General features: G+C 42.0%; 2 protein-coding genes across 2 annotated transcripts; both read right to left on the reverse strand.

Moving 5' to 3' along the window:
• Positions 1–637: 637 nt before the first annotated feature.
• Positions 638–11,660, reverse strand: ywhag1 (3-monooxygenase/tryptophan 5-monooxygenase activation protein, gamma polypeptide 1). The gene is made up of 2 exons (XM_041051942.1): positions 11,421–11,660; positions 638–1,391 (listed from the first exon to the last, which is right to left on the reverse strand). The coding sequence occupies exons 1-2, from the start codon at positions 11,505–11,507 to the stop codon at positions 735–737; spliced, it is 744 nt and encodes a 247-aa protein (XP_040907876.1). The 5' UTR covers positions 11,508–11,660; the 3' UTR covers positions 638–734.
• Positions 11,661–14,533: 2,873 nt separating this feature from the next.
• On the reverse strand, positions 14,534–22,542 carry LOC121190971 (scavenger receptor cysteine-rich domain-containing group B protein). Its single transcript, XM_041052002.1, has 11 exons — positions 22,407–22,542; positions 21,400–21,432; positions 20,327–20,365; positions 19,509–19,811; positions 19,345–19,413; positions 17,011–17,325; positions 16,637–16,705; positions 16,306–16,374; positions 15,803–16,117; positions 14,954–15,037; positions 14,534–14,850 (listed from the first exon to the last, which is right to left on the reverse strand). Exons 1-11 carry the CDS (start codon positions 22,540–22,542, stop codon positions 14,534–14,536), a joined length of 1,749 nt encoding a protein of 582 aa, XP_040907936.1.
• Between the last annotated feature and the right edge of the window lie 4,125 nt (positions 22,543–26,667).

Raw genomic sequence — 26,667 nt, forward strand, 5'->3', positions numbered from 1 at the left:
AATAACAGAGACAACCTGCTTCTCACTCAGAGATCGTAGTGTGGTGCAACTAAAGATGTCGGGTACGTTTGAAGTTACGCGATGAAGTTCGACACCCCTAAAAGCCCGTCTTCACCTCTGTAACCTGTCTGCCCTCTCATTCATTCATTCTCTCTCTCTCTCTCTCTCTCTGTCTGTCTGTCTGTCTGCCTCTCTGTCTGTCTTCCTCTCTCACTAAGCAAGGCCATGACATTCAAGGTTACTCTTAATTTTCTTGTTGCTCAAGCATCGGAACTCAATTTCTGAATGCTCCTCCCCTCACCAAATACAATAAGACAGCTCAGCTTCATTTGCGCGATAAGACCAGTCTCTGCCAGTGTGAAGGTATCGTTACCCAATAGTCACACTGTGATGAATGACATACCTCTTGCTTCTAAAGTGGTATTTTGGCAAATGCTGCAGAGGCTATCAAGGAGGGGGTTTCATTCTTTTATTTTTTTTTTAATTGTAGGTTATTTCTCAAACTAAAATTGTCTTCCCTCCTCCTACTTTTTTTTTCACTTTTAATTTGTGGAAAAATAAAGAACAGCAGCCGCGTTAGTACCATCAGCTAAATTGGCCGCCGATGTTCCATCGCCCCCTCCCACCCTCCCTTTTTTTTAATTTCTAAGAACTTTTTAACTATTATTATTATTTTGTCATCATTTGTGAGCGCGCGTGTTGTGTTGTTTTGGCAGAATGAGGTTTTGGACTCTTTAATTGTTGCCCTCTCCTCCCTCGTCGTCCTGCTGGTCGCTCGTCCACAGCGTCAAGTTGTCTCGTAGCAGCTGCATGATGAGAGTGGAGTCTTTGTAGGAGTCCTCGTTGAGGGTGTCCAGCTCGGCGATGGCATCATCGAAGGCGGTCTTGGCCAGGTGGCACGCCTGCTCTGGGGCGTTCTGGATCTCATAGTAGAAGACGGAGTAGTTGAGAGCCAGGCCCAGGCGGATGGGATGGGTGGGCTGCATGTGCTCCTTGCTGATCTCGTGGGCCTCACTGTAGGACTTCTCGGAGGACTCCACCACCGAGGCTCTCTTCTCCCCCGTGGCCACCTCGGCCAGGTAGCGGTAGTAGTCGCCCTTCATCTTAAGGTAGAACACCTTGCTTTCGTGCTGCGTTTCGTTGCAATTCTTGATCAAGAAGTTGTCGAGGAGGTTGAGCACATCCTGGCAGACGGCCTCCAGCTCCTTCTCAATCTTTTCCCGGTAGGCCCGCACCATCTCGATCTTCTTCTCATTGCCATCGGCCGACGTCTTCTGCTCGATGCTGGAGATGACACGCCAGGATGAACGCCTTGCACCAACCACATTCTTATAGGCCACAGAGAGCAGGTTCCTCTCCTCATTGGATAGTGCTTCATTCAGCTCTGTGACCTGTGAAAACAAAAGAAGAAAGAAGCATAATGCCTCAGTTGTCTGATTCATATCAAATATGTCAAAATATATAGAAAACATTTAACTTCTGAAAACAGGACAATTAGAACATTCAATAAAATGACTACACTCAAAAAACAATTAGATCTCACAACTGTCGCAACAACTGTCACAGATGGCTCTGGACAAACTCTACCCAAGACAACAGTCACTGCATCGAGCAGGCTAAAACCACGCCTCCAGCACGCTGACATCATCCTCAGTGGTGACTTCTGATTGGCTGTCCGAAGGTCTGAAAGCTGGTTTTGTTTTGTTTCGACAGGCCCGTGTCTGGCTGGAGGATTTAATCCTTTATACCCCACTGGGACTGTGCAGCAGAGGCATCTTTACAGACCTTTTCTGAGTATAAAGCCTGTTGTTACTTTCTTTTTCAGCACAGAATTCAGTTCCATGAGCATACCAAAGCAGAGGGGCCCCCAGTCGATCACGTGGAACAGCTTTCACAATGCCTTTACTGAATGCTGTATCAGTCAACATAAAATTACATTCTGGGGTTTAAACTGATGGGACTGTTAGAGGCCTGATCCTTACTTAGGTGTTGGTGATGCTGGCACTGTATCTTCATCCAAAACTTTGAAAAAATAGAAAAATTGATAAAAATTAATAAACAAAGCACTTTCCCTTTACAGCTACATAAGAGCTGCTTCCTTTTTTTGGGTAAATAAGAAAAGATCCAACAGACAGGATGGCCCCTCTATGCCAGGAGTACCTGCACCGCTTTGAGAGTGTTAACATGCTCCCAATGATAATGGCCATGTTCAAAAAGGTATACTATTTACCATGTTCACCATCAGCATGTTAGCATGCTAAAATTTGCTCATTAGGTCTTATCACACAGTACAGCTGAGGTTGTACTTTGGTCATAAATAAAGAGAACAAGAACTCTTTTACCCAATTCACCCAGAATAGTAATCCGTCTAATAGTTGTGGGAGATATTTCAGTCTGGACCAAAGTGGTGGACAGAACAACCAACAAACCGATGCTGCCATTCTTATAGCCCTGTTGCAGTCATGGCTAAAACATTATTTAATTTTTCTTTTTTTCTTCATTAAAGTAAAGCTGTGTGTATTACCGTGTTACTCCTAACCACCCAGGGGGGGGGGTCACACTCTGCCACAGTGTTAGAAAAACACTGACATGGCACTTTTTTAACTTTTGAACACAGTAAGACAAATATTCTGCAGATGTTGTACTGCATAAGGTATATCCCTGACACATGGCAGAGACTCTGCATCTTGCTCAAGGACACTGACACAGTTGAAAGTGACCTTTAACCTTTGAGGTGCATCCCAGAAAAAGCACTGAGTTTGGAGATAAGTGTCTGCAAGCGACTTAATATCTTACACCTTTAAACCAACTCATATGCTGGGAAACATGGGAAGTCACCAAAACCACGAGTAACATTTTCACTTCAGTCATGTGTCAGAGCTGCTCGGTGGCATGGAGGGCCTAAGGATGATGGTGTCAGTCAGCCTGTTTACTGAACACATCCATGCTGGATGATTTCCATTTTGAAGAATCCATGAGTTTTCCTTACCGCCATCAAACTGTTGGCTCTGTAGCTTTAAATCCATGACATTTTGGATGGCACTGTCAATCAGGGCACCACTTTCATCCAGCCTGAAATATCTCAACAACTACTGGATGGATATGCATGAAATTCTGCACAGACATTCATGGTCTGTGCGTTCACAGTTCTTCGGATGCCACTCTAAGACCAAAGGACCAACTTCACCCAAAAGATTTTAGTGGTCTAGATGTCTAGATGACGTTCATGCTCTCCAGAGGAAACAAACCAATCCCTGTTGAGCCACCCTGAGGTGAAACTTTACATGTTACAGCTAAAGCATCAGAATGCTTTTATTTTGCATTGTAATGAACAATACAGCCTCTAGAGGGCCTCCGGCAGGACGGGAGACGTTTATGTTTGTTCACTAAGGAGTGTTTCTACACAAAATGTTGTAAAATTTACAGCTGTCATAACTAAAATAACCTCTGTACTGGCAAACAATAAAATGGCATCCATTGCGTAATCATCCCACTTACAAGCCCAGGAGAAAGTCACCCTGCCCCCCATTAGTCATTCCTGAAGCAGAACCTCGCCTCTATACTGCTCTGTGCCTCAGTACAATAAATTACAACTAGCATAAATGAGTATGTGACCTACAGCAAATGCAAACCAGAAGAGTGGGTCAGAACTGGAGCAACAGAGAGGTTAGAAAACTGAGGCCTAAACAACCCGTCTGTATAAACATGGCTGCCATTGTTTCAGTAGGCTGCAGGGTGAGCAGAAAGCCCTGACGGAAGCTGTGGTACAGGGATGACAATAGAGCTCTGTCTACCCATAAAGCTCATCAATTGCGCCTGCTCTCTCGTGACTCATCCTTACACAAGGCAGTCAAACTTCCAAACAACTGAGTGTTAATTCAAACAAAGGCCAGCCAGGACAATCAATAACTTCCTCTTTGACAGCTCTCTGCATGGCCATTAATATCCACAGGAGAGACACAGTAAGAGCTGCAGGGCTGGGGGAGAGAGAGGATCTGCTGGGCCTCAGCAGAGCCAGGGTTAGAACTCAGTGCCCACTGCCTTACAATTCCATTTAATAGGTTACAATTCACATAATGAAGGCTTGCCACAGTCCCTCAGTTACCCATTTTTCTTCCTGTTCCACACTTTCCTTCTGTCTTTCCCTTGCTCATTGGCTCTCACTATCCAGGCTCCTAACCTGATGTGACAACCCCCCCGCTGACCCTCTTTCTGGCAGCAGAGCACAAAGGCGCCGTGGACTACCTGACGTCACTGGCGGTGTGAATAGGGATAGATGGTTTATCTACAAAGAGCCTGGTACTAAGAAAAAGGGGGAGGGGGGATGTAAGGTAGTGTATGTGCTTGTCTTAGTAATGGTAGTGGAGGGGGAGCTTCAAGTAGCTGTTTTGCTGCTACACCACCATATGATAGTAGTTTTTCCGTGATTACAGCTGATATCCAAAAATAAGACGCACAAAAGGCTGATCACTCAAAAGGAATGAGAAGGATGTGTAGACCTAATTAGGCGTCTGGACTGGTACGGAGAGAGGCCAAGCACTGGGTTCATGTAAGCTGGGGCCTCTCTGACAGAGAAGACAGAGAAACAGGCAACATACAATGTGACCAAAAGTGAAAATAAAAAATTAGCCCTATTACATGCTGCTACATGTTTGAAATATATCAGTGTGAGTTAGTTAGTTAGTTAGTTAGTGATGGCCTATTAAAAAAAAAAAAAAAGAACATTGAGTTTACAGTACAAGACTCATGTTCAGCCCACATTTTTTCCTGCTTAGCTGTTGCTGTCAAAGGCAGATGTGTTCTCAGAGGTCAGAGGTGGGTTATGACAGGATCGCCTGTTCACTACAATGACAACAAAGACAACAGATCTGACCGAAGACAACATTAAACTGTTGTTTAGACTATACAGTTAATATAAACTAACATTAGGTGAATAAAAAGAAATGTTACTGTTAGGTTTTCTGTACATTCTTCACTTCCACAGTTTGGTGTCACTACAGTCTCATCACATACTGACAAACAGTATTACTAACAATGACAGCACTGACATTATTGGGTAATTGCATTACTAATACTTGGTCATAGTCTCAGTGCCATAGGCTGCACTTTTAGGGTTGGGCCATCTTCTAGGAACCCAGCTCTTGTCAAAATCACTCTTTTCATGCTTCCCAGGTAATAACCCTGTAAACTCAGATGCATGAAATGCCCAACAAATAACCCTCATCATGGTGCCAAAGCAATAAAGCAACAACTTCAACCATTCTTCTATAAATGTTAAATGTAGCGTCAAGTGATGATTCACACCATGAGCTAAGAAGAAAAAACGCAAGAACCAAGGAAAAATTACGACACAAGAAATTTAAGAACCACAGATCTGATGTTCAGTAAAGCCTAACGTCTTAAGATGGTAGATCAGTGTCCTTGTTTGGCCCAGAGTCCTTGCTGACCATGCCAGTACCTCGAAAGCATTGCTGTGCTGTTGTAATTGTGTCACTGTTACTACGTTAGTGTTGCTGACAGGATGGGACACTGAGGACTGTGTCTCCATATAAGACGATTTCACAGTTATGCGACATCTGTGAGTACTAGATATTGGCAGACACTGCTGCCACATCTCATCCAATCTATCCATGAATAGAATCATGTTTGAATGCTGAGGGAGAAGATTTTGAAGTCAGGAGTGGGCGTTCAGACCAAAAACTGCACTAATTTTAAAAAATATCTGTGTTGGAGGGGATGTGTTGCTTCAGGTACAGGTGAGACACTGAAATACAACTCAGGAAGTCTAGTTCATGTAGCAGATCAATGCCTTAGAAAAAGGCATTAATCAGTTTCATGAACAAAACAAAATTTTGCTGTATTCCAACCGGTTGGTTTGGAGACGTGGGTCGTAGCAGCAGTCACAGTGTGAGAATTTGTTCCTAATTTTCTGTCACTGTCTGAGTTTTGCCATGGGCTGTGTGTGGTTCACCTAATCGGTTGTCGTGGATCACAGGTTTTACCACGTTTTTCTCACAACAGACAGTTTACGTCTTAAACAGCCAAAAAACCTACAGCGTAAAGTGGCCTTCGAAGGCACCCTGTGGAGTTTTTGACCACTAGTAGTGCTATGGAGTGATGTTTTAACAAGTGGCTACCTGCTTTGTTTCTATCCTGCATACCCACAAGCATATGGGTGGTGAAATCGGTTTCACAATATTCTGGCGATCGACAGTTGCTGGTAGTAGGAATTGAAGCGACGTGTAAACAAAGATAGGAAGCAAGTTAAGGTGAATGTAAACAATGCTTTAATAATGACGGATGAGCTGGACTTTAATGTGGCTCATGAGACCCTGTAAAATTGTCTAATTACTTCAGGTGTGTGGGATAAAAACGTTTTGGTAATTTGGCACTGATGACTGAGAGATGTGTATATCATACAAGCAGACACCAGTCTGTACATGTTTTCGCGCTCCACACTGAGAAGATGTTTTTGCTCTCTGCTTATTCCTATAGGAAAAGCAGACATCAGAACAACTGAATGATGCTGCATGTTAATAAGCTACTGCTGAACCTGGAGAGGAACAGCTCAGTTCAGTTCTGCACATACTGCTGCAAATGGAAGTAAAGCTCTTAGATGTTGTGAAATGAATCTGATTATAGTGTAGGTGGGTAACGTGGGTGTTTTTCATCGCGCTTTTGTGACTCACCACTCGGTTAAGACGCATTTCGGGACATCCTGAAAATGTCCACGGGTGACATTGGCTGCATTCATGATTGGACTGAGATTTAGGAGGATGTTCATACTTCAGCAATAAAGAAACAGCAGTTTGATGCTTCCTGTGCCCCCCCAGACAAAAACTGCAAGATGAGGATGATGAGGATGAACTAGAGCAGGAAATAAAGACTGAGAGAAGACAGACATTTTCTGGGCATATAACCCCATTTCCCAGTTTAGCACAGTGATTGTATCTGAAATGAAGCTCAGCATAGGTGTCAATTTTTAAAAAAAAAAAAGCCATTCACATCACGGGCACATTTTGAGACTATAAATCTCATTTGATCTTGAAGATATCTCCCACAAGAGGCACCATCCCACTCACACCCACTCCTGTGGAGATTTTGATCAGTCTTGCACACAACAATGCTTTCTATTGAAAACGTGTTGTACAGAGAATAAGACACAGGTAGCCCAAGGATTTTGATTTAAGCAGTGAGGACCCAAGGTGGCCAAAATTATTATGGATCAAGTCTCTGTTTTTGTGATAATCTCCATTGTTTCCCATAGCAACAGACAAATCAGATGTTGGAGTGACCAACTTCAGTAATGTTAAGAAATGTTAGATTTAAATGTAACTGCCTACAAAAGAAAATAATATTATTTGGTTATTTGGTTTATTTCAGAATGGTGGTATATGGTTCCATACTAACAATAACAGCCTGTCATATTTATATATATTACATTTCTGCAGTCCTCCTGCAATGAAAGATGCTGACCACTCAATCCCACCCACACTGGAGCAAACATATTCTGCACGAGCACAACACTTGTGCTGGGTCCTGGGGGACCTCCAGGATCACTCACTACTGATCCAGATCCAGAGCATATGGCCTGGGACTACACTATATCTGTGATTATGCATGTGTAAGAAACGCTTTAACCAAGAAACATCTGTTTTTACAGCTTATCCTCAAATAATTCGAAATGAAGGCAGTTGGATAATTAGCTGTTCTGCTGCACCCTGAGATTTACAGACATAGAGATGTTTGTGCCCACCAGTTTATCATTAATGAATGAATTCTTTATCCAAAGCAGCAAAACACCATATAGCATAGTCAATTCATATTAAACATCCATACAATGTATGGAGCAGCTGCAGCACAGTGTATCTGTTAATGTATTGAACAAACTTCCGTCTGAGAATAATGCATTCAGTTCATTAAGTGTGATGGAAGCCCTGGCACAGAAGTAAGCTCTCCAGCTGGATGTGTGTGTGAAAGCTAATTCAAAGCAAGTAGACTCTGAAGACTCTGAAAACCAGTAACGTTCTCCTAACATTGCAAATACATTTCGTACATTAAGATGAATGTATTGATTCAGGTTTATTAGGCCAGCCTTTATGAATGAATCATTACTGAATCAAAGGGCTGAGGCAATGTGCCTATGTGGATACTATGATGTAATAGTTTCATTAAATATGCAAACTGTAGTACCGAGATTTTTTGACATGAATATTCAGTATTCACAGTCACTCTCCAAAATGACACTTAAAGACAAATTCTTCATCAATGGTCAGCTGCATGTACATTTTGTAGTAAATACAGTGTAACTAGAAGGAGCACTGCTGTACGTATTATACACAAAGAAATGGACGGTCTTTTGTGCCGTGTTGTTTCTGATGACATATGTAGGTCTTAGTTGCATGGGAAGTGTGGCAGTTTTGGCATGGTCATGGTGAAACCCATATGGAGAGCAAAGATTTTAACTGTGGGGCAGTTTTGTGACGGCATCATCTTCATCTTCATCTACAGTATTTGAGAGTCGGACATTTGACTTTGTTAAAGTACTAACATTCACCAAATTGCTGTGGCACAACATTTTTCAGGGCTATTTTTGTGAATTTCTTTGGCTTTTTTAAATTCCCTTTGAATAATTTGTAGTTAGGAATATTTTTTGAATAACTATAAAACTCATTATCACTTAATGTGGCTTTTTCTTACAGAAGTCCAGGACCCTCATTCTATTTCCTAACTCTTGGTCCAAGCCTAATAGAAGCACATTGTAAAACAAGTTGGAGACCCACACATAGCAAATGTTGAGCGCTATAGATTTAAAGAAATTTTTCAACAATGACTGCAGTTGATCTGATCTGCAACTGGGTCTGCATTACTGATCAGTTACTTACACTCACAGGTGTCCCCGACAGACAGAAAGAGGACAAGCAGAATTTAAGGCTGCTCTCAAATCTGCAATGTCACACGTGGCTCGTAAAAATTACTCTGGAAAAAAATGATAATGACCTGATAGTAACCTACTACTGCAGTGTTTTTGTTGGATGTAAAAATTCAGACGAGTAACATAAGAGCACTAAGCATGGGTCTCATTTAGTGTTGGTATGAAATCACAGACTAAAAACCTGCTTTTTGATTTCTACCATTATTTTAATTCCCAAATAGTGAAAGTCCCAGATAATTAAAATAACTTGTGTTGTATGTTCCTCAGTAAATCTGATTCCTTCCTCAGTTATCAATGCTGTTAATATATGATGATGATGGAGAGACATGCTGTTCTTATATCAGTTTCACTGTAATCTTACTAGGGCGGTGGTAAAAATGCAGGTCTAACAGCAGCCTATCAACATTATCATTCGTTTTGGTTGTGGCTGGTTCCTGACTGTGAAGCGCTACAGTCCTCCCGAGGATGGGTGCAGCATCGTGTTCTGTGATCCTGGTTATTTGGTTCCGTTGCCACCGGCGCGGTTACCATGCCTGCAGTGGCAAGGGATTCCCCTCAAATGATGGGCGAGGCAGCAGACACACCCCGCTGCCCAGTGCTGCAGAGAGACTGGCTGGGTGAGGGGCAGCTCTCTCTCTCTCTCTCTCTCTCTGACTCGGCATAAATTGGAAGGGGTGGAGCCCGGCCCCCTCTACAGCCTGGTCCTAAAGAGCAGTGCACACCACGGCCTCTGAAACACACTGACAGCTCACTTGTTGACTCCCGGAGTTGAAGCTGATATAGAAAATGTAAAAGTACCTTCTACTAATTTCACTTTCACTTCTATTTAACACAACCCTACATTGCTTGGGTTCACACTGAGGCCACTGCTGGTAAGCCTGGCCATGTTAACAAAAGCAAACAGGCATGTCTTAGAAAAAATAATTACAGTAAATTTATAATTATTTTTAGATGAAAATTACAGAAATATGACGCCCAAACTACAAGCCTTTTAATATTAAATAAAAATGGGTGGTAAAGGCTTCTAGGAATTCTTATGTTATCACCTGGAAGTGATTATTAGTGACCACAGACACAATGTGAGCCTCCACAGGGACATTAAGGCCAGGCTTTGAAAGAAAGGAGCGTGGGCCTGGTCACACATCACTCCATTCCTAGACTTCCCCTGTCAGTTTGTCCATTCCTCTGCCATGGTATTGTCCAGACAGTGATGATATAGTGAGATGCAGCCTTTGTGAAGCTGTGATGAAAGGCTGCCTATGAAATGGTGCACTACGGGTGGGCCTGTGCTGCATCTTGGCAGATGCTGCGGCACGCCTCTGTGTGGGAACCTGCTGTAAGAGGTCGAGGACGCAGGGATGCGGTTGCCACACGGCATCGATTAACGCACGGCAGCCCGTCATGCTACGGTTCGCAGACAAAAAACAAAAAACGAAAACGAGCGTTTGCTGCAATACGACAGCTACAGAGCTTTCTGGAAAACCTGTCCGTCCACCAACACCCACGTCTGAAAGGTGAACGCTCCGTAGTTTGTGCGCTGCTTCTGCGCAAATCGATTGCGATCAACCTTCAGCCAACATTGCTCTTTCCAATGCGCCAACAGCGGAGCGGTGAGAGGGGAGCACAGAGCCTCGGCTGCTTTCTCCACACCGAGCCAAAGAAAAGCGCTGTCACACACCACATCCGCGGCTCATTATTCGGCGCTCAGCATTATGTAAACCGGAACACGACCATCAGCACAGCCTACGATGTCACTCTCATCATCATGGTACCACCTAGCTCGTCCTCTGCTCCGCCAGTATGCGCATCTTTCGACATGATCCATTTGATCTTCGTTTCCTTGTTAGGCCCACGTTTGTCTCAGACGACTAAAAAAAAAATCACGTCTCAGTCTGATTTTTTTTTTTTTTTTTTTTTTTTTTTGGTGCCTTATTTCCTTCAGTTCTTTTGCAGCCTGAGCAGCCTGGTCGCTTTATAAAGGAGCCTGGCCAAAGGCACCGCCCCAAGATCAAACAGTCCGCATTTCAGAGAACCACAATCCACCGCAACGCACCGCCGGTACAACCGACTGATTTACTGCGAATTAATCATTTCAGCTGAACCTCATTATATCCAAAGGATGTAAGTAATACGACTGAAATGTGTGGTGAAATGTGAACAGAGGCTTTACGGGCCTTGCAGTCCTGTTCAAAAGGATGCTGCTCAAACCCCAGTGTAGCAGTCCTTTATCAGGCTCACAGTCATGTCTTTCTCATAAATGAAGTCTTTAATCAGAACTTTCATACACCAATTTCGTGTGGTTTATCCCCTTAAGTCAAAAATGTGCTCTGACACAGGGGCACGGTCCCCCTGCCTGCGTATTACTGCCCCAAGGCTCCGTTAACAAGCCTTATTTAAAAACACATTTCATAATAAACGCGCACACATATAAGAAAAAAAAAAAAGGTTCAGCAGAGAAAGGTCATTACAGAGGAAGCCTACTTACCGATTTCATGGCAGCTGCCATATCATCATACCTCTCTGCCTGCTCGGCCAGCCTGGCTTTCTGCACCAGTTGCTCGCGGTCTACCATTTTCGATGTCGTGTGTGTGTGTGTTGCTGTCCTGTGTGTTCGGGGAGCTAAAAGTCGTTATATGAATGTTTTAATGCAGAGTCGCGATACCGGGTCCTTCCGCTGCAGCTGCTGCCTGCTGTCTGTGTGCCTGCCGACGGGACACCCCTCCCCCCTCCGAGCACTTTCCCTCGGTTGTGTCACCACCCAAAAAGGCGTGTCTTCACCGAGTGATGTAACGACCCTGGCAGCTCAGGGGAAAATGACAGTACAGCCCATTGCCCCACAGTCAGGGGCTGAAGGGTTTACACTTCAAACATCCAAGGAAAAGGAGGTGTGTTTTTTTTAATATGCTGGTGATATGTGATGTAGTAGTATATGGTTATGAATAGGTTTATTACACTTTATAAGAAGCCTTCTGTAACCACAGGCCTAAAGCAAAGCTTGGATACTAACCAGGCCAATGCCAACTTACTTGGGCCCCAGACCCCTAAAGGCACCCCCCCAAAGGGCTATCATAGACTTTGGGAATGTGGTAATACACACTACTGAGGTGCAGTACTATACTAACAGACATGATTAGGGCCTGACCTGATCTGGAGTTCCTGTCTTGAAGGGGTGCTCTGTATCAAAGTCTAGCTTTAAGACCTCGGTTATATCAGATGATGTTATGCTTACATGGCTAATTTGTGTGTGATCAGATTACCACACAGCTAACCCAGTCACGTGACACTGTGGCACAGGGCACGATGTAAAGAGAGAGAGAGAGGGATGAATAAGGGGGTCCAGCTCATTTCTGTTTCAGGGGTCCTCCTGCTACGTTTATCCAAGTATGGCCAGGATATAGAGAAATAACAATATACAGTCTGGCACAATACACAGTATCTTTCTTTCACAAGAAACTGTTATTTAAGGTTGTTTGCAGAATATATTATATAATAATATAAATTATAAATTCTGCTCCCAGTAGATACACAGATCTTTTTGTGTTGCTTCAGTGTACAGTATGTGTAACAGGTAAAGAAGAGCATATGTTCTACGTAGGATTTTTATACTAATGATAGTCAGTGAAACAGATTTCCTGTTCTCAGGTCTGATTGGCTGAGTCACCTAGAAAGGCTGAGTAGCTGATAAAGAAAAGACACCTCTGCCCACAGAGCAGCTGATATCTCATGTTTGACACTGTTGCATGGCAGAGAAGCATAACAGCAAGTCTGTTATCATTTTAAAGAATTTATCCTGACGTTTCCACGTTTTACTGTGTCTCTTTTACATATTCATATAAATAACTTTTTGAACATGTGATTAAAATATAGTTTGTTGGTATACACTTATGAATTGTAACCACCTTTGTAACCATGGATATGCCATTTCTGTTGATTGTAGTGATTATAGGTATGAAACAGGCTCATAATGCTGATATGCTGAGTCATTTTATCATGAGTCACCAAACACACCCTGTTATGCAGGCCGTTCTGTTTCTCTGTTCCTGTAGACACCGGACGTTTAGGAGTTTGATCAATCAGTTCTTATTTTGCTTTTGAGCCTTCCAGAGTATGGAAAGTCATTATAGCTTCTTTTTTCCTGCTTACCACATTCATGCTAGATGTACAGATATCTGTAATTCATTCAGGAGTCAAATGAGCAACTTAAGATATTGCATCACTAAATGTATTTTACTTATCAAATTGCCAGTTAAAGCTCTTGAATTCATCTCAAAGCGACTAAGTTTACTTTTGCTTTTTTTTTTTTAAATCTGAAACTACATTTTGTCACAACAGTTTACTGAAATATGTATTTATTGTTCTTTATGTCATGAACTGAAAAGTTAAAATTAAAATCAAGACAGTCTGAATTTGTTTAAAGTCTATTTACAGAATCTATAAAGAAACATTAGATATTATAAAAGGAGTCTTTGCCAGTTTTTGCTATTTAAAAGATCTGCATTGCTGTTAAAGCCTTCTTTGGTTGGGTATCACCATAAGCATACAGTGGTTAATGTCAGCTAATGTTGGCCAACTTTAGATCAATACTGTTGTGTAAATAACACATAACATGGACAGACTAAACTAATAGCGTTCAACCATTAGCTTGTTTGTATTAGGGAAAAATACCAAATGACTAATTATGGAGGGAAATAAGCTAATAGCAAAAGAAACTGAAAATGTAAAACCTTTTGTTAACCAGACGAACTCTATTAACCTAATCTCTGATTCTCACCTGTAAATGAAGACATCTTGTTTTTCCAAAAATCCTCTCCTTTCAACAAATTCAAACCGTGGAGTGATCAGATTTGCATGTGCTATTAGAAATTAAAAGAAAGAATTAAAGAGATGCACATGTATAGGAAAATAACAGATGCAGATACTGATTCAAACATCTCTGCTTTCACATCAAAACATGTTTACCAAAAAATAAGAACATTTATTTTGTCACATGTAAATGATTATTAGTTACATTTATTTATGTGATGGTTTACAGAACACAAGTAACACATCATTTATTTGTCGATGGATACCGTATATTCACAGGATATAACACATTTATTTGTGGATGTTTCTGTTGCATTCTTGTGGTGTGTAGTATATTTGTTTTCCCCCCTTGTTTCTATTTATCATACATATTTGTAAATTGTGGATCTGAAATAGAAAAATGTCTCAGTTTATCCACATAATTAATAATGGATGGACTTTCTCCAGTATATTCCTTACTTAATCATCAAAGTATACATGTGCAGTAAATATTTAAACATTTTTGGGCAAAAGAAAGAGAGACAGACAGCTCAAAGCTTTGTTTTTCTTTGTTTATCAAATTAAAAAAACTGTGTACATTGTATTTCATATCATATATTTATTTATAAAGTGCTTAATAGGCATAGATAGTCATAATATGGAATCATATATTGTTATATTAGTTATTTTGTATGTTGGTGGTGGAGTATTCCTTCAGCAGGGTTGAAAGCTGTTATTTACATTACATATACAAGTCCCAGGTTGGTACGCCAACCTCCTACCCATGGTGGAGATGGGAGCGCGGTTCAGCTGAAATCACAACAGTGAGCAGGTGACGCCAGCATCTTCAGAGTGGTCACAGTTGTGCACATTCCAGGATATATGGGAGCACTCCTGCAGGGAGGCCTCAGCACCGCTGCACTTCAGATTGTCCAGCAGGATTGTTCCTGTTCCAGGCCCAAAGAAAGCTTCTAGCCGCGCCTCTGTGGCCTCTCCGCAGCCCAGCTGGCGACACACAACCTGAGCATCAGGCAGGTCCCAAGCATCATCGCACACTGTGCCCCATTCGGAATTTAGGTACATCTCCACCCGACCCTCACAGTGGTGCTGGCCACCAACCAGTCTCAGCATTCCTTCAAAAGACAAAGAGTCACATAAATTCAGAGTCTTGTTTCTGAAACCTAGTCTACTGTGAATAGCTTGATCTTGAGCTAGCTGAAGACATATGTGACCTACCTTGAGAGGGTTGTGTGGTGGTGGTGGCAGGTATCTGTTCTGTTACTCTAAAGTCACGTCCAATTGCGTTGAAGTATTCAAAAGCTAGAGGAAGCAGAGGAAGGCAGAAAAAAACAGTGATCCTTCTGCATCCTGGGCTCAGGTAATATCAGGTCACAAAAGCATTACCAAGGCTCTTTTATAGTTACTCTACTGATCAATATAGGAAGTGTCTTGCTTGGTCCTTTTAATGTGATAACACAGAGACGTACTTTGCAGAGAAATTGTTGAGCAATTTCAACAACAGTAAGGTTTGTAAGGTTTTTTTGCATTGTATGTTTTATGATGGTTTTGATGCTTATAGTTGTCATTGTCACACACAAACTATGTGATTATGTCCTTTTTGCCAATTTTTAATTACCGACTGAAGGCAGAATTACTCAAGAGCACTGATTAAAACGATTGCATTTAGAAAACAATCATATTTTCCCATCAACCTGAAACCAAGGATGTGTTATCTAAGTAAGGGGGAGTCTGTATGTGCTTTTGATTTAGCCTCAAAGAAATTAATTTTGGCCTGTGGGCATGCAGTGAGGCTGATGTGCCTTGACTCATCCACTGTATTTTTTATGCTCTCTGGGCTGTCTCCTCCTCAGAGTGCTACAGTCATGCATTGCAACCGGACAGCTCAGCAGGGCGGGGATAGATGACTGGATGAATAGTAAGTATAAGCTTTCAGTGGAATTGATGACTGAAGATAGATCTTTGTGTGCTTACAGATACAGACTTTGTCTGTGTTTAGTGCTGTCCAGTCTACGTGCTTGTCATAAAGATATGCTTAATAGAGCCTGAGGCCTAGTCAAGTCTTACGTGCACAGATAACTCCAGCGTCCTCATGATGGCCACAGTTGTGCTGACCCCAGCCCAGGTGAAAGCACTGGGACAGCTCCAGTTCAAAGCCGCTACACTCCACATTGTCCAGCAGGATCGGGCCAGAACCGTAACCAAAGTAGGCCTGGGTCTTGGCTGCTATAGCCGGGCCACAGCCAAGCTGCCTACAGACCACGTTGGCATTGGGCATATCCCAGTCATCATCACAAACTGTCCCCCAAATATTTTTGTAGAGGACCTCGACACGACCCTGGCAGCTGCTGTTACCGTTCATCACACGAATGGCTGGTTTGCCTACAGGAATAAACAGATTGGTACATTATTGTAGTTTCAGAGTGTGTGTGTGTGTGTGTGTGTGTGTGTGAGTGTGTGTGTGTGTGTGTGTGTGTGTTGTAATAAAATCTATACACCTGAAAAATGCATAAAAATTATTGTAATAGTAGTTGAGTTTACAAATCAGAAGTCTGTTTAAGAGTGTTTACCTTTTGTCTGAGCAGTTGTGGTAACAGTTGTTGTACTTGGTGTCTTGGTGACTGGAATATTTTGTGTCGCTGGAGGAAAGATATGATAAGGGACACAGTTACTTGATGGCTCAGTAAACCAGTGGGGTTAGTCTGTTGCACACTTTCACCACCATGTTTTGCGGCACTGTGGTGCCACACATTTAAAGACTGTGGGGGAGAAATGGCTCTCCCTGTTGGTCATCTAGCAAAAGTGCACATTCAATTTCTACTGTGGAAAAAAAATCCAGCTAAACAAACTTGACATACTGATGCACAGGAGTAATAATCAGTGTACAGTATGATTGTATACCTTCAGTGTTATATGTCCCCCAGAGTCCTCTCTGGTTCTGTGTTGCCACAGGAGGTTCAGTAGTGGATCCTGAAGTGAGCAGAAATATAACTGAAATCTTTTTTTAATATATATATATATATCTACAATACAACTTTAACTGTTAATATCTCTGCTAACATTGCTACTGCTTGTTACTAACACTGATACCATTACTATACTTGTCCTCTCCTCCTTCAGTTTATCTTATCTATTCAAAAACATTACTGTTTTACTGACTTATTCTCCAAATATGGTCAAGCTACATAAGCTTGGCTCTAAGGATAGTAATGTTTCTTTCTTCTTCATTATTCCTGATTTACATTCATCATATTCTATGACTGAGAGCAACATACCAGTGCAGGTGACTCCAGCGTCCTCATGATGGCCACAGTTGTGTTTGCCCCAGCCCAGGCTTTTGCATTTCGTCAGGTCCTGCTCAGTGCCATAGCAGTTGACATTGTCCAGGAGAATCAGGCCGGTGCCATAGCCAAAGTAGGAGTTGGTGTGTGCATAGACAGCACTACCGCAGCCTAGCTGCTGGCACACCACCCGGGCATTGTTGAGGACCCAGTCATCATCACACACTGTCCCCCAGTTTCCCTGGTAGTAGATCTCCACCCGGCCCTGGCAGACGTTCTGTCCATTCGCCAGACGTATGGTGCCATCTCCTGCACCAAGAGGGAGAGGGTGGAATTTATAGAGTTTAGTATTGCTAGAATTTTTCTCTACAACATATTTTTAGACTCTGTAGGTTTTTATATGATTCTATAATATGTGCTGATTTAGAGTATCAGAGGAAACAGTAACTGCAAGGATTTGTGTGTGAGTGGAAGACAGTGGAAATGACTGAGAGACACAGATACAGAGAATGGAGAAGGGTGTGGGCCTATACAATACATTCTTTGGCTCCAGAAAACAAGCAAGTGAGTTAAGGTGAACATCTAATATTGCACTAAGCACAGATGTTGTCACCTTACGCCTCGACCCAGACAAAAACTCACCTTTAATGGAGACAATAGACATTCTCATGTGTCCATCATTTAAGGAAACCATGAATCTGGAAGGCTACACTGCAATCCCAGTGGGTTTCATGGAGGCCAACAAAGAATTAGCTAGATACGTCACTTTTTAACTGAGTTTGATTCTGCTCTGGTCTCTCATGGTCCTCTTAGGAATTAGGGGGGAAAAAACAACATTGCAACCACAACAAAGGCAAACCCAGCAAACAATAAGGACGGCCTGGAATTCAAGAGGCCTCTGAGGTGCATTGTACAGTCTCCCTGGTAATGTCCAAAAGATACTTTCCACTCAGCTGAAAAACCTTTGATGTTGTGTAAAATTTGGTGACAGTTTTGTAAAGCTGAAATAATGAAGCCCTTCAATTCAATTTATGTGGGGTTTTTTTTTTTAGATAAACTTATTTTTTATATTAACCTGAGTGTTTAGTCCATGAGCATTCCTGCATTTTGAACCCACGCAATGACAAAATAAGCCATCATTCATTATTTAATGAAACCTGCCCTTGCATTTTGTAGTAACATCTGGCAGTAACACCTGTGAACTAGATTTGGGAGTGTGTGCTTTTGGTGTGCATGCTCCTTCCTGGAACAATAAAAAAAAAAACATCTAATCAAACACAGAAAAGAAAACTTGACCTAAAGTTCCTTTCCTCTGAATATTCAGCATGTGTTCTTCTGCAGCCATGAAAGTTTTATTAGCATTTTATAATTTGCACTGGATTCAGATGTCTACATGAATGATGCTCTGATCTACTTATTTGGCAGAAAGACAATGGAGCGCCTGTCCTCAAACCTTTATGCAAATCAGCCTGATGGTGTGATTCCCTTTTTTGGAGCTGGACCACTGATGTCGTCACTTGTTTCACTGAAGATTAATTCCACATGCAGGTATGGTTTGTGGTTTTCAGAGTGCGTATTTGATGCTGAGGCAAATGTTTAGAGCTGCAATAGCAGATTTGTTTGGCCACATGGGGGCGGTGGAAACAAAATGGAGAAAAACAAAAAGCACTGATATCACCTTTTAAGTTAATTATGGATGATGTATTAACATGTTGTCATTCACTGTGTTTTTGGCCACCTGAGGAATGAAGTCCAATACTAACTGTAGATTTAGTTCTGATTTGGTTCCCACTAACTAATGAGGGAAACATCTGGCTCTTTAACTGCCATCTTTAGCACCTTCTTGCTAACTTTGTCTGTCATTTGGTGCTGAGCAGCAGAGCAGTACAGTCTTTTTTTTTTTTTTTTGCTGAAAACAGCTGTCTGGTACTGGAGCAGTGAGAGTGAACCAAAACAATGAGCTGAAAGACACCACAAAGCTCCACAGAGCTGATGGTGATCCTTTGTTTAATAATACCGATTAGTGCAGCTTCAAATTTAGACACAAAGGAATTTTAAATAGTGTGATTCAAACACAAGTTTATTATAGTAATTCCAAGTTATACTGCTTTGTCTACTACCTGGGCTTGTAGTTATACACATTTTGTTTACATAAGTATTAATTTTCACATGGTCCTGTGTTTATTATCTCAAAATTACCATATTTGTTTCTTGCCATTTTTGTTGGCAGTCTGCCTTTATGCTTTTTTAAAAAGACAAATCCATTCCTCTGACATCTCAAGTTGGCAGAAGACCAGTCTCATTTAGATAAAAGCAGGCGACACTTACGTAAACCAGAGTTCTCCTGGGGTGGCGTGGTGAGCTCCTCAAACCCCTTTCCCCCCACCACTGCTGGTTCTGGCAGCAAAATGAAAAGTAAGCAGGAATTGAAATGAAATAAAAAAGGAATTCACCACTACCTCAGCCAGCTGAAAGCTGTGTAAAGGCCTTACCTCTGCAGGTAACACCCACATCTTCATAGTGGTAACAGTTGTGGATTCCCCAGCCCAGACTTCTGCACTGGCTGAGGTCTGTCTCACTTCCTCTGCAGTCTACATTATCCAGCAGTATGAGCCCTGTGCCTTGTCCAAACTGAGAGCTGCTGCCCACTGCCACAGCGACCCCGCAGCCCAGCTGCTGGCACACCACATTGGCGTCCACCATGTCCCAGTCGTCGTCGCACACTGTGCCCCACGAGTCATTGTAGCGCACCTCCACTCTGCCCTCGCACCTGTTACGTCCATTCACCAGTTGTACTTTGGAGACATAAGCAGACAGTATATGTCAGGGTCTCTCAGTCTGTGTGGTTATGATTGTGCCACCTTACTGAAAAATCAGACTCTCAGATTAAAGCTCTCATGTCTGTGGCACATTTTAACAATATGTGCTTCTATTTAAAGAAGAAATGACGTGAAAAGACAGATAAGCATGTTCTAATGCAATGATAGTTAATAACAAGAAAAGAAATCCTCCAGGAGAAAGTTGAACCCTACCAAGTTAAGACACACAATAAGCCACATGACTCCTTGGAAGTGGATGCAGGAGGGTGGGAGGTTACATAGCAAATAAGTGGGGATTAGGGAAATGGAGAGCTGGGAAAGTGACCTTGTTTGAAAAGCCCCAGGCACTGATCTACCTTCTGTGCTCTATTTCAGTGAGACACAGCCAGCCACTGATAGGTTTTGTGATAGGCGTGACCTGGATGTGGACATGTTTTTAACTGAGCGTGAGTGTCTGGGCAGGTGGGGGTTGCTGTAATACTCATTCTTACCTTGATACTGCGTCCTCACAGAGGTTTGCACGCCATTGGCTAAAACAGGAGGGAGGAGGAGAGAAGGGAGAAAGAGAGAAAGAGAGAGAGAGTATGGCCAAATGATTTGTTGAAAGGAGGTTCTTGGCCTTCCATAGTTACTGTACTCTATATCTACTATATCTATTTTCCTGTAACACTAGACACAGACTGAAACCACAACAGGAAGCCTGTTCAGACCATGTACTGCACCAGGAATAAAAGAAATATGGTAGCTTGTTCCTTTAAGTTGGATTTTTAGCCACGCTAGCAACATGGAAAGGAAGTTGAAACTCAAAAATGATGGAGTGGATTACCATTCATGGTCCTCAGAGAATGAATCCTACTGGGTGACCCACTGGCTTTTACCATGAGTTTGATTTGTAGTTTGAGGGAAATTTATCAACAACTATTGGACGGATTGCCATGAAAACCAGTGCTGACATTCATGTTCCCCACAAGATAAAAACATAACTTTGGTGATTCCCTGACTTTTTGTCTGGCTCCACTGTCAGGTTAAAATTTCAATTTGTCCAATACTTTGGTTTATGACCAAATGCTTTCAAAATAAAATGCATTTCCAGTCGAAAGGAAATACATTTCTTTCATTCAAAACAATAGATATGTTTTTTAAACAATGCATAGAGGGTCCATGTGGATCTGTGCTCTCACTCTCTTTTCAGAATTGTGAGTGTTTCAGCACAACACATATATTCCCAAGAGTCGCACTGGAAGACGTTCCCTGGCCTGTACAGAGGATCTTCTGACACCTGGAGACTAATATCTTAGGTTTCAACAACTCACAAAGACACCAGAGGGACTTTTTTGAACCTTCACATCCAATGTAGGTCAATTCACAGGCTTCTCCCATTTGTTTGTGGCACTGATGCATCTACAGTACAGTACAGTATATAGATACATCTACCTGTTTTAAGGTTTAGGTGGTAACACCTGTTTACAGTGTCAAATGCCGGTTACAGGCTGGTTTTAATTCTGAGGAGACACAGTTCCTATTCTGAGGAGGATCAGAGAAGTCGATATTAAATATCACTTACTGGACACAGCCCGTCTGTTTATTTTCACGTCTCCTGAAATTAGAATACAAAAAAATGTTAGTAAGACACACATTTGGACAGCTGCTGGCTCAATGAAGAGACAAAACCAATAATCTGGTGTCAGCACATTTGAACAAATTGCTCTCTATACATTTGTGGATCCATAACGTCCAGTGAGTGGGATTGATCCTGGCTCCCTTCAAAGTAACTGCAGGGCTTTTAGCCAGCCAGCACTGCTAATACAGGGCAGACAGTAACTGTGAGCACAAAAGCACTCATCTACAGGGAATTCACTTGCAGGTACACCCGGTTCTTAAGCATTATTAACACCTAAAACATGCGGTTAAGCACTGACACACAAGAAATCATCTCATGTATCACATTCTGTTTGAGTTTATGGCAGACGTGACCTTTTCTCTTGAAACCAGCTTTTAAAACATGCTGCATCTCAGAGTAAATTTAGTGAATAGACTGGATTGGCCAGCAAAATGCTGATAGCCCTTATTTAAAAAAGTCCTGAAGAACTTCAATATTCAAGAGTTTAAAAAACAAGGACATAGGAGTGTGTTGAATGTTGCAGTGGTGGATAATAGCTTTTGATAGAGCTTGAGAATCAGTTTCAATCTTCATACAATCAAACTCTGGTCCAGAGCCAATGTATGAAAATTTACCCCTTTAAGAAATTATATACTGTCAGAAACTGCTCTACCTGAGACTTTCCACTGAGAACTTGAGCCAAGTGCACCAAACTTTTTGGGCCTATAACTTTCCATATATATTTCACATTGTTCTTTTTAACAATGTTAAAGAGAACAATACAGTCAAAAAACAAACAAAAAAAACCCCACCTCTTTCCTAATCACGCAAAGTGTTCTGTTTGGCAGGAAGTGGACTCCTTCAGTCAGGTAGCTTGGAAAGAGTAGCCTTCACCTGTTTGTAGAATCTGGATAAATCTAACATTGCTCCCCCGGCCCCAAAAGCCCCACCAACCCCAACCACACACTCACCGAGTCGCAGCAGCACACTGACAGCCACCAAGACTAAGGATCCCAGTAATGATACCAGGAGCCAGACGGCCGGGTTCCAGCACCTACACTCGCTCTCCACCACGCGCTGGCCTCGCATGGCTGCCTGACTGACCATCCGCCTGCAACACACACATTCACACACACTCAGCTTCTCTCATCAGGCTTCCCAAAGTCCTCAGATGTATGTTAACACACTCCTAAATTTTGCAGACTAGAGTGTAGTAGACGCTTTTCTGCTGCTACAAAGCAATCACTATTTTTGTCCTGCCTCAGAGTAGCCTAATTATAGTATTGGATTGTTTTCTCTGATGGAGCCTGCAGCTATTGTCATTGTGCTGTAGTAAGTATTGATGGTAGTCTGGGGTCAGGCTTTGGGAAATATGTAGATTTCAAAAAGAAATCCTCGTTTCCACAGATTATGTGACAGGTATCACTCCCGATGGACATATGACACCTGTATGGAAGTTCTTATGGCATGCATACACTTCTTGGAGCAAACCGGGAACAGATTATTAACATAAAGTTGCCCTGGTTTCCCAGACATGGGCATGTGCCACCAACTAGTGTTGCTCTTGCCAATATAACACCGGGAGTCAAGTTACACTGCTGTTTGGTAAGCACAAAATGGCTGCCATGCACCAACCCGACAGCAGGTAACAGAGGCAGCAACAAGAGAATCAGGGTGAGGTCTGAGGGTTGGAGCTGAAGAAGGGTAATGTCCAGGCTTACCAGCATCATCTACAGCTGAGGAAGGCTTGTGTTACAGACAGAGGCAGGCACCTGTTTTGTGGTTTTCGAGGGGATTTTCCTTCAGACAGAGACAACCGGGATTCACAGGCGATCACTCAGTAATCAGCATTAGATAGTAATGTGACAGACACTGAATACCCTGTGTTCCTCACCACTGAGAAACTGGAATGAATGATGTTTATTTATACTGCAAGTGGATTCAAATTGACAGAAGAAGTTGAAACATGCTGTGGCGTGAGGATGTAATTGAAAAAAAAACCCAAAACAAAACAAGTGATATTTTTAACATATGCTGCCAAAAATCAAAGGAACAGAGTGCATTATAAAATTTCCATGATGAAATTGGAATGACTGAGTCGAGATTTCACATATTCTCGTTGCATGTCCCCAGAAACTAATTGAAGAGATTTATTACACACATTGTTGTAAAGAGACGACGGTGTATGGTTCAGCCTTGGGTTGTTTGTCTCTTTGCTCATGCAGAATTCCCCCTGACCTTACACAGGAATGTGTATTAGGGGATGATGAGGGGAGAATTTGATATTGGCCCCTCGAGATAGTGGACATTCCGGGCCCAGGGGGCACAAAAAGACATTTCTGCTTTCTGTGGTCCCCATCGTCAGGCATAAGCGCTGCTTCCTGCAATCTGTCACTAGAACCCTCCAAAACGCTTAGGCACCTGATGACACTGCAGGGGCGCCTCTCGTCTCCTTGGAGAGCAGGAGGCAGGAGGACTGGGAGGTGGAGGGGGTGTTTAAATCATGAGCCGCTGTAGAGTATACGTACAATTATCTTCAGCTGGTGGAGGTGTATTTAACACACTGTCACTCTGCCTCTGTGGTAGATTTTGAGACATTAGTGTCATGACAACACTAAACATCAGCCAACACAACAACTCTGGACACTTAAGTTTTCGTCCAGGTCCAGTCCATTTTCACTGGACAGTTGCATTGTCTCTGTAGGTGCAGCGCAGAAGGCCAGAGGCCCACTGACGCCCACTGCATGTCCAACTGGGAGGTGGGGATTTTAACACCAGCACAACGTTCAGGAACCGAATGCTGTCTCATTTGCAGACTGTACCAACAAACCACTCGAAACTCTGGGACAAATGGCTCAGTTATGAGGGATGAAAAATAATCTAGTCCCCAATGTTATGTTTTTCAATACTCCATTCATAGTAGGATGTAGCGCAGATCCGCTGGGGAATAATGTTGCCTTTTGTGTCGGCTCTGCTTCCCCTCCCTTCTCACTTCCCTGTGCTGAGAAATAGCTGAAAGATCTCGGCCCCACAAAAATACCCCTTAATGTCTGAGATAAACCACTGAATAACACTGTCAGTCCCTTTAATGGAGAGAATTTCGAGCCATTTAAACAGAGAATCAATGCATTTGTCAGCATGTGGGTCTGACCATGGTTTCTTATGTGTAATATCCTTTTTTTGCCATTTAGTTTGTGTGAAATGTGACAAAATATAGCAGAACAAAAAACATCTTAAAAATGTTGAAATGTACTTGATCAATTATTCTGAGAGAATTTGAAGCAACAATTCATAGAATATGAGCATTTGACACAAATAACCTTAATGCTGAATGGCATGAACATCTTAATAATCCTCTGTCCCAGAGATTTAAACTTTTCACATTGTGATAAATGTACAGTTATAAAGAAAACGCCTTCAGCAACAGAGAAAATAGTTACTAGCTACTGTTTTGTCACAGGTCCATGTAGAAAATTATTGTGATAGTTAAATAAAACAAATTCATAAACAAAATCAACTTAGAATTTCATTTAAAAAAAATACATACCTGTTGTGAAGGTATTTATCTTCAGCCACAATAAAAAAATAAATAAAAATAAAATAGTTTCCTTCCCCCAAAACAAGTACTCAAAAATGTCCTCAGAGCTTGAATAGCAGGCAGCTTAATTCCACAAGTCACACAGAAAACACAGAAACTTTGTGCAGCAATGGAGGCAGAATATTCAGAGCATCCAGCGCTGCGTGTTTTAGGTCTTTCATCTCCTTAACCCTGCTTGACTATAAGTACCTGGCTTCAGTGAGAGACATTACGTAAAACATTAAATACCAGAGCATTGTATGGTAATATTTTAACGCCCTGTACCTGTCTGTGCTTAAAAGAAGCAGGAGGGGCAAAAAAAACAATGAAAGCTAACCCTTCACTGGTACCCCTGCATCTCCAGTTTCAAGTAGCGCTCACAGAAGGTGCGGTCCTGCTCATCTCTGCACACACTCGCAAAGGGAGACAAGGCTGTGGCTTAGGTCCTGTGTGTGTGTGTGTGTGGTGTGTGTGTGTGTGTGTGTGTGTGTGTGTGTGTGTGTGTGTGTGTGTGTGTGTGTGTGTGTGTGTGTGTGTGTGTGTGTGTGTGTGTGTGTGATAGAGAGTGATTGTGTTTGGGTGTGTGTTTGCACAGGACTCTCCCACACAGAGGTATCCTAAAGCACAACACTGTATTCTTGTGAGGCAATGAAAGTAATGACTCAGAAAGTTTTACACAGGAGGTTTAAAAAATCATCCACCCTTTATTAAGTCCCACAAAAATACTGATAACTGAATATTATTACTGGATCAGGCTTTGAAATGAAAAGACAAGGCAATTTGAACACAAACAACTTGTCTGAGTGCTTTACAAAGCAGCTTCAAACTGCAAAATTCCAAAATATATTGTATATTCTCTTCATGTGTTACCAACATAATCTGAACCTCAGCATGTACTGTACATCTGTTGAAAGAAAAGTTAGTGCTCAACATTAAAGACTAACTCCTCATCGCATTCTTGTACTCCATCTTGATTATTTGTTTTCCAAAAGTTTCTCCTTTGAGCTAGAAAGAAGCTTAATGTGTGTCAGTGTGTTCATATTTTAGACGTGCAAGATATTCTATACTTTTATTATTCTCCTTACAAAGAAAAGCCTGGGGCCTCTCTGAATTGTGCAGCTGACTAATAGCAATTGCTTCCAACCACTAATCCTTCCTGAGCCGCAGAGAAACGTGCAGGCTGTCCATGGCCATTGTCAAGGTTTTCAAGGACCAATTCAGGGCTCCCTCCTGCTGTGTTACCCGAATCAGTGGTTGAGTAAATAAATGGGGATTCTGTTACACTAAGCTAATTTTCTGAACCTCCAGGATAGGATTGAGGAAAAACAACACCTCACAGATAAAGCTACAGATCTACCTTGCCTTGAAAACTTGTTTTGCTTTTTGTGTTTAAACCGTTTTGTTTGCCAAAGAACTAGAGAAGTTTCTCCCTATTATTAAGTGGTGGCTTAAAGATGTCAAGCAACCATTTGTATCAGTTTATACTGAAAGGAGATTTGTATCAGACACTAGGATTGAACACAACTACTTGAGACTGTAAATCATTACTCCAGTGAAGTCTGATTCAGTTGAGACTGAAATTAGTTGAGACCAGAAATTATGAAAACATCATGTTGGAAAACAGTGTTCTGAAACAAATAAATTCAAATCAAAAT

This window comes from Toxotes jaculatrix, chromosome 12 (assembly GCF_017976425.1).
Source record: "Toxotes jaculatrix isolate fToxJac2 chromosome 12, fToxJac2.pri, whole genome shotgun sequence".
NCBI lineage: Eukaryota > Metazoa > Chordata > Actinopteri > Toxotidae > Toxotes > Toxotes jaculatrix.

Bases quoted from the DNA above. Each gene is read 5' to 3' on its own strand.
- LOC121190971 (XM_041052002.1), bottom strand. From the start codon at position 22,542: ATGGTCAGTCAGGCAGCCATGCGAGGCCAGCGCGTGGTGGAGAGCGAG. The intron at 17,326-19,344 runs GTAAGTGTCGCC...CTCTTGGTGCAG, and splicing joins CCAGGAGAACTCTGGTTTAC to GAGATGGCACCATACGTCTG. The intron at 16,375-16,636 runs GTATACAATCAT...TCTTTCCTCCAG, and splicing joins GGGGACATATAACACTGAAG to CGACACAAAATATTCCAGTC.
- ywhag1 (XM_041051942.1), bottom strand. From the start codon at position 11,507: ATGGTAGACCGCGAGCAACTGGTGCAGAAAGCCAGGCTGGCCGAGCAG. The intron at 1,392-11,420 runs GTAAGTAGGCTT...TTGTTTTCACAG, and splicing joins TGGCAGCTGCCATGAAATCG to GTCACAGAGCTGAATGAAGC.